Source organism: Podarcis gaigeae (assembly GCF_964106915.1).
Source record: "Podarcis gaigeae genome assembly, chromosome: 1".
Classification (NCBI taxonomy): Eukaryota; Metazoa; Chordata; class Lepidosauria; order Squamata; family Lacertidae; genus Podarcis; species Podarcis gaigeae.
In genome coordinates this window covers 3372997-3386065 of record NC_139678.1, presented here as the reverse complement: position 1 = coordinate 3386065, position 13069 = coordinate 3372997, and the positions used below count along the sequence as shown (strand labels likewise).

At 44.9% G+C, this 13069-nt stretch overlaps 1 protein-coding gene across 2 annotated transcripts; it reads right to left on the bottom strand.

Annotated features, from left to right (window-relative positions):
• Positions 1-4713: 4713 nt before the first annotated feature.
• Positions 4714-9486, bottom strand: ARF6 (ARF GTPase 6). Of its 2 annotated transcripts, none has more exons than XM_083738619.1 (2): positions 9375-9486; positions 4714-8673 (listed from the first exon to the last, which is right to left on the bottom strand). In XM_083738619.1, exon 2 carries the CDS (start codon positions 8211-8213, stop codon positions 7686-7688), a length of 528 nt encoding a protein of 175 aa, XP_083594745.1. In that variant the 5' UTR covers positions 8214-8673; positions 9375-9486; the 3' UTR covers positions 4714-7685. The 2 variants fall into 2 exon arrangements, with proteins under 2 accessions (XP_083594745.1, XP_083594744.1); XM_083738618.1 differs by having other exon boundaries at positions 8791-9386.
• Positions 9487-13069: the final 3583 nt, after the last annotated feature.

Here is a 13069-nt window from a genome sequence, read left to right as displayed (position 1 = left end):
ATGCAAGGCTGGACTAGCCGTTTATCTGGGATGCTTTGCGCATCTTCATAGCTTTGTTACCTAGGCAAGACAAAACACAAAAATCTGGTTCAGCTGGTATTATCTACTCTGGGAATCGGCAAGTTGAGGAAAGGCTGTGTGACACCACTGTCTCACTGATCCACACGCTAAGTGGCTCACCCTAGTCCTGACAATCGGAGAGCTTTCCAGCAGGAAACCCGTCTAGCTGTAGCTCAGCCTTGCACAGCATAGCCAGTCAGTTGTTTGTACTTTCCACTTCCTGGCACTTAACCAATTTCTGATCCACAAGAGGACCCCTCCTCTTATTCCATGAGCACTCAGCTCTTTGGCAAGGTCCAAGTACCCTCTGTGAACTGAATCAGCTCTATCTATATGCTTGTGGACACTCTCAAAGAACTCCAATAGGTTCATGATACACTTGCCCTGGCAGAAGCCATGCTGGTTCTGCTTCAGCAAGTCTTGTTCTTCTATATGTTCGGTTATTTTATCTTTAACAATACTTTCTACCAGTTTACCTGGGACAGGTGTTAAACTAACTGGTCCATAATTTTCTGGATTACACACACACACACAATTTTTTAGTAACAGATAGGTAGCCGTGTTGGTCTGCCATAGTCAAAACAAAAAAAATCCTTCCAGTAGCACCTTAAAGACCAACTAAGTTAGTTCTTGGTATGAGCTTTTGTGTGCATGCACACTTCAGTGTATCTGAAGAAATGTGCATGCACACGAAAGCTCATACCAAGAACTAACTTAGTTGGTCTTTAAGGTGCTACTGGAAGGATTTTTTTTTGTTTTGACACAATTTTTTGAAAACTGGTGTTACATTGCCTACTTTCAAGTCCTCTGGTATAGAGAAAGAACTGAGCAACTTACATATTTTTGTTAGAAGACCACAAATTTCACATCTGATATCTTTCAGAATTCTTGGGTGGATGAATCTGGGCCTGGGAATCTATCCTTTTTTATTTTGTCTATATTTAGGCTATTGGCCTATGTGAACTCGCCTTGGGAGGCTGACAGTTTTAAGATTAATTTTAAGTTACTGTCACATGTCACGAAACCACTGTAATTTTGAATCCTGGTCTCTCACATATACAGTGGTACCTCTGGATGCGAACGGGATCCGATCTGAAGCCCTGTTCACATCCTGAAGCGAACGCAACCCACGTCTGCGTGTCGCAATTCGCTGCTTCCGCGCATGTGCGTGACATCATTTTGAGCGTCTGAGCATGCGGCAAAACCCGGAAGTAATGCGTTCCGTTACTTCCAGGTCGCTGCGGAGTGCAAACCGAAAATGCTCAACCCAAGCTACTTCAACCCGAGGTATGACTGTACATAGGTCATGTAAATGTTGTAATAAAGCCATAAACACGAGTTAAAAGCCAAAACTGTTTGGAGCAGCAATTTAAACAGATTTCAAAAGCTTCCATGCAAAAGAAATTCCCACATTTAAAACCAACAAGGCACCTAGACTACCAACAACATTACTTTAAGTCTTCTGACATAAGCTCTGGGTCATTCCACGCCAAATCACCTGGTGCTATGTGCTCTCACGTCTCAGATTTTGTTCAAAATTTTTGTGTGGGTACATACCTATGAGATAACCTCAAATTAATTTAAGATTTTTTTGGTCCAAAATTGGGGTCAGGGGGAATTTTATTAAATCTCGATTTTCGCACGATTTAGACTAATGCAATTTCTACGTCAGTTTAGAAAAAAACTCATGCTCCACTTATTTTTCATCCAATTGGGCTTATTTTGGTATAAAAATAAAGCTAATTCTTGTGTCTTTCAAAATAAGGTATAAAAATAGTATTAAGTGCCACAGAAAAGGGTCACCAACCGAAGTGAATTTTAGTCATTTTCTACCTTGGTAGGTTCAATAAGCCATAGCTTATCAAACCACAACTTACACATGTATCATACTTTTTTGTAGAATGGGCTAACCATGAACTTGTTATGTTTTAAAAATAAGCTTTTTTGTGGTTATAAAGTTTTTTCACTTCTTGCAGTGAGGGAACTGCCAGAAGGCCCTCGGAGCTGGACCTCAGTGTCCGGGCAGAACGATGGGGGTGGAGATGCTCCTTCAGGGATACTGGGCTGAGGCCGTTTAGGGCTTTAAAGGTCAGCACCAACACTTTGAGTTGTGCTCAAAAACGTCCTGGGAGCCAATGCAGGTCTTTCAGGACCGGTGTTATATGGTCTCTGCCACATTCTGGATTAATTGTAGTTTCCAGGTCACCTTCAAAGGTAGCCCCACGTACAGCGCATTGCAGTAGCCCAAATAATGTATCAAGAACATCAGGTGACATTGTAACATAAGAGGATACAATTTTAACTATTCTCATGAATACGTGAGTTATTTCAGTACCACTTTTGGAGCAAAAAATCTTTAAAAATTAAATTGAGGTTATCTCATAGGTATGTACACACACAAAATTTTTAAACAAAAATCTGAGAAGTGAGAGCACGGTCGAGTATTAAAATTAGGTGATTTGGTGTGGAATGACCCATCTGTTATTTAAATTTGGCCTGTCACAAAATAAAACTTAAATTACATGCAGAGCACCGTAATTCAGAAATGACAGTAATCTCTCCATTTTAATAGATTTATCCCTGGCACCACCACACCATTAACTTTGAAAAGACAACACAGCAGAAGTCATTCACTCTTGAAGTAGGTTTTTGAACACCAAAATTAGATGTTGTGCATATCCTTTGAATTTTAACTCAAATTCCATGCACAGAGAGGTGAGGGTGGGGACCCAGTACTTTAAACTTAGTAAGTGAATCCGAGTCCCCTACTGAAAGTCAGATAATTTAGTCATATATATGCAACTGATTTAGACTATTTTAACTAACAAGTGTTGATGGAGGGAGAAAAATATGATACAGCTGAATACTGTATTTACAATGGGGCCCCGCATTTTGAGAGCTGCAAAGAACTTTCAAATCGCTCTCCGTTGCTCTTTGAGCCTCCATAAACCTGCCCGCTAGCAAAAGCCTTTCACACAGATCATGCTGAACTTTGACATTCCGACAACCAGGGCTTCAAAGTGCAGCATCACCCATGTCATTATGTCAGGTGATTGACAGGTGGGTGGCCTGCCTGCCTGCCTGCCTGTCAAATTTGGCCCAACAAGGGTGGGGAGATAATGAAAAGATTCCCCACCTTAGGGTTAAAGCATACCTGTCAGACCTGAATTAGATCTGATTACAACTCTCCAATCTTACCTAAAACCTCAATCCATGTATCTGGCTCTCCCACTCTCTTCTCTCAGCTCACAGCTGTCACAGAACTAATGTATTCATCTTTCTGAACTCCACCTATCATAGGAACATTAACTTATGAAACCAACTGAACACAGCAGTTTAGTTTGCACGCCATGGTAAACCACAAACCCATGATTTGCTCCAACAAACCACAACCTCCAGTTTAGTCTAAACCAAGGATCATCAGTCTCAACAGACTGATCGGTGGCCAAAGTTTGTTCTTGGCTTATTGATCACTGTTTGTAGGAGCAAAAACGAAACTATGATCCCTGGTTATTACTGACTGTATTTATTAGTCGCCTCATGTGATAAGCTGCTAGGCAACATACCGCAAAATAAGAAACACACACACCAAAATACAAACAGTTCATAATAGAACACGTAAACTGTAGTTTTTTAAAAAAATCAAACCAGAATAATAATATAAAACTAGGGGTGGGGGAACTAACTATGCCATCTAAAAACTACATCACTAATCAGATAAAATAAAATAAAATTGGATGCTAAAACATCACTTAAACATAATAAATAGGTGTTTAAAAGGCCTGGGAGGACAGGAAGGTCTGCAGTCACAATCTGCACTGCTAAACCAGGGATTGTGATTTGTTTTCTCCCAAAGCAAGCCAGCTGGAACTGGGTGCAATTCATTTGTGCGTGGTATGGCTTACTATCCTGTATGAATATAGCTAGCAAGGCTTGCTTACAAGTTAGTATGCACAGAGCATAGCTGCACCTGTCAACTTTCCACAGACTTCTTTAATCAGTGTCGTCTTCACTCCAGCCTTGGAGACAACTGCTGTACTAATGTTGGAGTCATAGTACAGGGTCAACCAGCATGTGCAATGGTCAGGGCGGCCAAGTGTTGTAGTCCAGAAGCATCTAGAAGGCCATAGATTCCCCAACCCTGTTTTACGTCCTCCTCTCAGTTACTGTACTCTGCATCCTGAAATCCTCTTGTGCTTTTCACTTATTTGAGATTTGTCACACGTTTTAAACCACTCTCTCATCTCTAACTTTTCTTTCTAAAGCACTCATTGATTTTCTAAAGCTTCTCTTCCTTCCATGCAGTATCTTCCAGTACTGATCTCTTTGGGACTGCTCTTATCCCTTCCTGACAATCAGACCTTTTCCTGTTGGCTGCGTGTTCCTTAAAGCAGCACAAATGTCCTACATAGCTGTCTTTGTTTAATACATCATCATCCTTGAGGAAAACATGTGGATCAGATATTCTTTTGACTTTTCAACACCAGATAAAGTTACATTTCACTTAGTTAAAAAACCCACCCCCCAAAAAAACTCTCCTCACCCCTAAGAGTCCACCCCGCAGGCAAACTTTTTAACACCTGCCAAAGACTATGACACACACAAGTATTCAAATATACTTATTTCTCCCACATTCAAACATAACAGGAGAACTGCACTTTATAATTGCTTTATTTTCTGCTTATTAGTTCTTTTACCAACACTACAACCATATTGCGAACACAAAAAATCCTGTTTACTTTATTCAGGGAGATCACAGTCTACAGACTCATTCACTTATCAGACAAAGTTAACGCCATTCAAAAACGGATTCAGTTGCACTTTATAGAGTCACATGAACACAGAAGTTGGATGTACTGAACCTTTTCCCCCCAAAGAAGTTGAATTCTAAGATTGCATTTTATCTTGCAAGCTGCAGATAAATCTCTAAAGTCATCAATTTTTATGGCTACCTTTGAGCCAGAGAGAACACAAAACGTTGTTTCTTTGAAAGAGACACTTAAAATGAAACTTTACTAATTTTTGTTCAGTATCAAAAGTTATTTGATGCATTTGTCACACATTTTTCAACTTCATGTTTCCCACCAAAGACTGGCAATTTAAAGGGGAAAACAAAACCAGAATTAATATTTATCTTTTTTTACCTACAAAACTGGGACACTTGGAGGAACAAAACTGACATACCAAGTAACGATTTCAAATTAATGTATAAGTTATATGACAATTTGATTCTGTCTTGGTGAGAGAAAAGATACAATAAACCCTTCACCAAAGGTAAAACCACCCATGTTTTTACTGCAGTTAAGATTTATATGAAAGTTTGAGAACTAGTAACAGATCTTCAAGTTTTCCAGTTTAGGCAACTACTTTGTGCTTGGCTTTAGTTATTCCAGAAGACTACACTTAACTGTTTTGTGGACTTTTTGTTTGCATTACCACTCTTGCCCATGCTGCCAGGAAGAAAGATTCCAAATTTATTTTTATCGCAACCAGAATGTAGCATTTTGTTCGATTCTATCACAAATTTGTTGCTTAAGTAGAACTTTTTGTGAACCGCTGCTGATTTTCCGATGAAAATTAATTTTTGTTCTGATCCTAAAAAATATTTTATGTGAATAATCCACATCCAATTTGGAGGAAGTAAAAAATCCAAATAACTATGATATAAGTTTATTCAGGATCAGAGCTCAAGTTTTTTTCTGTTAATGATGCTAAGCATTCAGTTCTAAGAAATTTCTCATTACTTTATCCCCCTCAAACATCTTTGGTACAAGCTCTAGAGTCCACAATTTAAGTAGCAAAATCAACACTGAAGAAGTGTAGTGTAATGCCCCAATTTTATTTCAAACTCATACCCTTTAACAAAAGCAATTTTCTTCTGGTTTTGTAGCAATACATTCCTAAAATTCCTCAGATGAGTTTTACTCCTTGAGGAAATCTGAAATTAATCCTTAAGGCTGAATAGGAACCAGCTGCTTTACATTTTTTGCACCTAGTATTAATACTTGATTGAAACCATTTTTATGCTAACCTGAATTCACAATCATTTTCCCCCACACAACTAATCAGACATTTGAAAGCTGCGATGTGACAAATGAGATGCTTGCCCTTGAAGAACGGAACGTGGAAGTTTACATTCATAGTCGTTTGCTCACGCTCCACCTGAATCATTGCTGCCCTTCCTAAGGGCTTTTATACATCCAAAGCTGATCAAATAAAGGTACTACCAGAACAGAAGCCTAGAATTTGTCTGTCACTGCCTGCGTGAATTCAGTATGGTTTTGTAACAGATGAAAGGGAAGCAACTTCCAAAGACACTCATTTGTTCCATTTAATTAGTAGTATCTGCAAAACCAAGTTGCCACATCCTTCCTTCATATTAGTACATCTCAATAAATTCTTAAGAGTGACTTATTCAAATCATAGTATAGATGCAGATGCAGGCTACCCCCCACCCCCTCAAGTTAATAAAGATGCATCTTAGAAGCCAAGCTAAAAGGTCTACAAATAATCTACTTAAGTTTTTAGAAGCTTTTAGACCAATTGTGATACTGCCACCTTTGTCTCAATTATTAAGACAGGAAGAGTTTTTAACATTCAAGTTTTGACTACAAGTTTATGATTTTTTTTAAAGTAATGTGTACATCACACATTATTCTTACGAATTATTGCTGCACTTTATGGAATGAAAGCATATTTGCACTGAAACTGGAAAGTAATGCAGCTACTTAATATTGCAGCAGAAAAATTAACTTTACAATGCAAAGTACAGGAACTGTGGTTTGACACTAGTCTCGTTTCATCCTGCATACGGTTGCTATTTAGAATGGAAACTTATTTGCAACCTTAATCATGCATTATATTTGGTTCATAACCTCCTGCAGCTAACATTTTGAAGCGGTTCTTGAATTACCCAGCCATCATTGGGCCCAGTAAGCAACCATACATTTATTCTAAATGCTACCCTTCTGATTTGTCAAAAGGCCAGATAAAGGTGATGAAAATTTTAGTTTCTAGTTACAGGTAAGCTCTCACCATAAAGAGGACAGACTGCAGTTTGTTCATAAGCAATGGTTTTCAGTTTACTAGATAACAAGAGACCTATCAACATATTCTGCATGGTTGCAAAAGGAAGCAAATCTACAGCAGATGATAATGGAGAGGGGGGGGTCAGGGGGAACTAAATCAGAAAGCATACATTTAAAAAGGTGATGCCTTAGCCCCAAGACTCAAAACAAATGAAGTCAAATCATCATAACCAAGGGCTCTCATAGTATGAGAAAAGTTGCTTTGCAAAGCTATGTGTCTCCTTCCCCCCTCCCCCCCCCCCATGTCGCTGGAAGCTTGCCATATAAACTAGTGCTTGTGTTCATTCACAGTTGAAGATTAGAGCATCTTAACACCAAGCAAGAATTGTATTAAACTGGGGATCCAGTCAAGTATGTGGAAGAAAAGGGTGGTAACTGGCGAAGAGGTGAGCAATCATTGTAATCCTATGGATGCTTAATTTCAGAACATTTTAGTATGGAGGATCATTCTTTCTCGGGAAGCAAGTATTTCTTTCCCCGCTAAACTCTCTTGAAGACTAGTAATAGTTTGTCTTTTTTATTTTTTTTTAATGATCATTAGGATTTATAGTTAGATGTTAACCATGTCAGCCCTTCGTAGAGTCCGTCTCCCGAGGTGGCACAGGACGGCTGAACATACCAATTCCTATCCCTGATTCGGGTCAGACCTAGTTTCTCCTGGATCTCGTGCGGCTTCATGGCGTCAGGAAGGTCCTGCTTGTTGGCAAAGATAAGGATGATGGCATCCCGCATCTCTCGGTCGTTGATGATGCGGTGCAGCTCCTGCCGGGCCTCGTCTATGCGGTCCCGGTCAGCGCAGTCCACCACAAAGATCAGGCCCTGGGTGCCCGTGTAGTAGTGCCGCCACAGCGGCCGGATCTTATCCTGGCCCCCGACGTCCCACACGTTAAACTTGACGTTTTTGTAAGTCACGGTCTCCACGTTGAAGCCCACGGTGGGGATGGTGGTGACCGCCTGGCCCAGCTTCAGTTTGTACAGGATGGTGGTCTTGCCCGCCGCGTCCAGGCCCAGCATCAGGATCCGCATCTCCTTGTTGCCAAAAATCTTGGACAGCACCTTGCCCATGATGGCGGCTGGGGGGAGGCAGGCATCCACGGGGGGAGAGGGGGGCAGAGAGTTGGGGTTGGTGGGTGGGAGGAGAAGAGGAGGAGGAGGAGGGAAGGGCTGTTGCTGCACCCGCCAAGTAATCCACAGGGGGTGGTGGTTAGGAGGGGGCCCACACCTGGACAGGGGAAAGACCAGTGGTTTACTGGTTTCTGTGGGGCCCAAGAACTTGAGGAAGGGGCTTTGGGGGAGGAGGGAAGAAGAGGAATAATGCAGCCCCCACTTATATGCACCAAGAGAAGGAATAAGGGGGGGGGGGATGCTTGACTTGTGATGAAGAGGGGGCGTGGCCTCGCGGGCGAGGGGCGGGGCTTGGCGCGCGAGGGGGCGGGGCTCGCGAGGTCTCCTCGCCCGTCAGTCAGAGCAGGCCCGGGAGCCTCCCCGCGCTCTGCTGGGCTCCCCCGGGCGTCGCGTCGGAGCTCTGAGGAGAAAAGAGAAGGGGAGAGAGGAGGAGGAGAGTCACTCGGAGGCTCCGTCAGAGGCGGCGTGAGGGGGAGGGAGAAGGGAAGCCGCCGCCGTTGCCGCCGCCCGCACTTACCTCAGGAGGCGCCGGCTCTCCCTCAGCGCCAGCGAGCTGGGCCGTCCGCCGGCCGGCCGGCCTTTCCGGGTGGGAGAAGGGGCCCGCCTGCCCAGCCGGCCCGCCTCGCTTCTTCTTCCCTCACAAACTCCCTTGCCTGGCTTCGCTGGCTCGAGGCGGCCGGCGGCGACGCGCATGCGCGCAGCTCGCTCCCTCGCCCGACCGACTTGCGAAAGGGAAGCGGCCCCGCCTATAAGACGGGGGGGAGGGGCGAGAGGGCGGGGAAGCGCGCGCGCGCAGTTTAAACCCGGAATGCGCACGCGCAAAGTCAGGGCGGGAAAAGGGAGCCTTTGCGCATGCCCAGTGGGTCGCCCGCTCCCTTCACAGGGAGCCTCGACGGCCGGGCAGTTCCTTCCACCATTAAGGTCGGCGTTTAAGCGCCGCGCCTTTTCCCTTCCCCGAGTGCCGAGATAGAAAGAGAGGGGGAAATAACACCTCAGGTTCTCTCCTCTCGAACGGGCATATGCGCATGCGCGGTTCCACTTCGCGCAGCCGCATTTCCAGGCGCCAATCCCGGAAGAGAAACCCCCACGGGGAGAATTTACCTCAAGTGCCCGGCCAAGGACCGCGCAAGCGTGGTGGCCTGCTCACCTAACGTGGCCTCTCTCTACTGCGCATGATCCGGAGAAACCGTTTCAGAGGCGGAACTGCGCACGCGCAGCGTGTCATCCCCATGAGCCGAGAATGCGCGATCTACGTCAGTTGCTGCGCGACTCGGCCTCGCGGCTCCTTAAAGGGCCACGCACGTGGCTGGGAGCCGAGATAAAACAGCAATAATTGGCATGTTTGCGGCCTCTTGTTAAGCGCTCTCTTGCCTGAAGGGAAGGGCAATGCAGACCACGCCCCCTCCTGAATTGCAGCTGATCTCATGCAAAGCTTATCTGTTCTGTCCAATTTCTTAAAAGACCTCAGGTGACTTTTTCACCTCCTTCTCGCCCAGGTAAAGGGACCCTTGGCTGTTAGGTCCAGTCGTGGCCGACTCTGGGGTTGCAGCGCTCATCTCGCTTTATTGGCCGAGGGAGCCAGTGTACAGCTTCTGGGTCATGTGGCCAGCATGACTAAGCCGCTTTTGGCGAACCAGAGCAGCGCACGGAAATGCCGTTTACCTTCCCGCTGGAGTGGTACCTATTTATCTACTTGCACTTTGACGTGCTTTCGAACTGCTAGGTTGGGAGGAGCTGGGACTGAGCCAACCTTCTGACTGGCAAGTTCAAGACTCTGTGGTTTAACCCACAGCGCCACCCCATCATAATATAATATGATAAAAAGGACTTAATATTTATTGCATTCATTGCTTGCTACATAAAACGTCTCATAGCAACTCCAAACTGTAAGAAGGTACAGAAACATAGCTGTCAACCTTCACTTGTTTTGCAGTAAATTCCCTTATTCCAGCGCCGTTTCCCGCGGCTATCCCGGATTGTTAGATACCCCGTAGACTGTCCCCGGGACAGGTGAGGCTGCTGCTCCCTCATTTTCGACGCTACTGCTCCCTTATTTTCAAATCTTGATGTTGACAGCTATGTGCAGAACACAAAATATAAAATAACAAAAAGGAGAGAACATTGTTAACCCAAAGTGCTCATCCTGCAATATTATGATGCCTAGATGAAGATCCACCAGGCCTGTGTGTTGAGCAAGCTGCTTTATGGAAGTGAGCTGTGGGCAACTTACAACTGTCGGGAGTGATGCACAGCAGAAGAGAAGAGTAGAAGAGTTTGGATTTGATATCCCGCTTTATCACCACCCGAAGGAGTCTCAAAGCAGCTAACATTCTCCTTTCCCTTCTTCCCCCACAACAAACACTCTGTGAGGTGAGTGGGGCTGAGAGACTTCACAGAAGTGTGACTAGCCCAAGGTCACCCAGCAGCTGCATGTGGAGGAGCGGGGAATCGAACCCGGTTCCCCAGATTACAAATCTACCACTCTTAACCACTACACCACACTGGCTCTCAGGACGGTGTCTCAAAGATATGTTCTCCCAAGCCCACATTCCCAGCAACGTCTACACCGGCTTGGTCATGTCCACAAAAGGGAAGATGGCAGGATCCCCAAGGATGTGCTGTATGGGGAGCTGGCTTCAGGGACCAGATCCAACTCTGAATTATAAGACATGATGGCTGACAATATCAACCCCACTGTGTGGGAATCCCTTGCAGATGACCGCAATACCTGTCGATGGATTGCCAGGTTCTGCATCCACAGTAATGACCAGAGGAGGAAGGGCTGCTTGGAGGAGTGCAGAGAGAAAATAATAATAAATAATAATAATAATTTATTATTTATACCCTGCCCATCTGGCTGGGTTTCCCCAGCCACTCTGGGCAGCTTCCAATCAAGTGTTAAAAACAATACAGCATTAAATATTAAAAACATCCCTAAACAGGGCTGCCTTCAGATGTCTTTTAAAAAGAAGATAGCTGTTTTTTCCTTCAAATCTGCTGGGAGGGCGTTCCACAGGGCGGGTGCCACTACCGAGAAGGCCCTCTGTCTGGTTCCCGGTAACCTCACTTCTCGCAATGAGGGAACCGCCAGAAGGCCCTCGGTGCTGGACCTCAGTGTCCGGGCTGAACGATGGGGTTGGAGACGCTCCTTCAGGTATACAGGACAGAGGCTGTTTAGGACTTTAAAGGTCAGCATCAACACTTTGAATTGTGCTCTGAAACGTACTGATTCATGTCATGATTCATCTGTAGTAGCACAACCGGATGCCTTCATCAGCCTTCAGCTGCAACAAAACATGTCTCCTATATCGGTCTCTACAGCCACATCAGACGCTGCAACCTTCCAACAGTTTGACTTCACCCCCAAAGGCACACTCCTCCATTGTCTCCCAACAATGGCCTCACTTTGGCCTGATCCTGCCAGGCTTTTTCTTATGTTCTGCCTATTCTCACAGCACGTCATTTACACACAGTCTCTAACCATCATGATATAGGCAGGACTGTGGTGGTGTCCTGGGGATCAGCTGTGGGCATCTAAGCATTTTGGGGAGACACAACCCATGTAGGTGGGATTTCTGAACAGAAAAAAGAGTATTTCTCATTATTTTAAGAATGTGAGAGGAGCCTCCTGGATGAGGCCAATGGCCCATCTAGTCCAGCATCCTGTTCTCACAGTGGCCAACCTGATGCTTGTGGGAAACCAGCAATCAGGATTCGACCACAAGAGCCCTCTTCCCACCTGTGGTTTCATAGAATCATAGAAGTGTAGAGCTGCAAGGGACCCATGGGTCTTCTGTTCCAATCCCCTGTGATGCAGGAAACTCAACTAAAGCATCTATGACAGATGGCTATCCGACCTCTGTTTAAAAGCCTCCTATGAAAGACAATCCACAACCTCCTGAGGAAGCCCGTTCCACTGTCAAACAGCTCCTACTGTCAGAAAGTTATTTATTCATTTGAGAATACAGTATTTTTTCAGTGTTTTGATCTTTGCTTCCATCTTCTGGATGATGGACACACAGGAAGCAAACAAGGAGCCCTGGTGTGGTGGCTCTTGCCTGTAATCCCAGCTCCTTGGGAGACCTGAGCCTGGAAGGCTGCTCTAGCTCCAGAGTTCTACGCTGCTGCTATGTACTACGTTGCAGGATGAGTGCATTGCTAAGGTCAGCATCAATACAATGGTCCTCAGTGTGTCAAGATCCAACAGGATGCTGAATTCGCCCAGATCAAAGCCACCATCCTGAGCATCTTTTCAATTCTGAAAATAAAAATAAAATGCACATGTCTCTGAACTTGTGCAAAGTGCCTATTATGGAAACCACACTCCTCCTTGCTATCAGGCTGGCTTAAGCCTATCTAAGCACATTTTGAAAATTAATCTCTAGTGTTACGCTCACCCCACTTCTCCGAGTAGTAAAAAGTTCCAGGGCGCATTGCGTACCCAGGTTTAGTTTAGTTTCCATTAGAAGGAGGTCTCTGGAGACTTCCTGGTATTTTGTAATATTTGCATTTATTTGCAAAATTACAGGCTGAGCATAGATGGAGACACCGTTGGGATTATATCATTATTTATCCATTAATGAGTTGCCTTTTACATGCCATGTGAAGGTGATTAGGTAAAGGTAAAGGGATCCCTAACCATTAGGTCCAGTCGTGGCCAACTCTGGGGTCGCGGCGCTCATCTCGCTTTATTGGCCGAGGGAGCCGGCGTACAGCTTCCAGGTCATGTGGCCAGCATGACTAAGCCGCTCCTGGCGAACCAGAGCAGCGTACAGAAATGCCGTTTACCTTCCCGC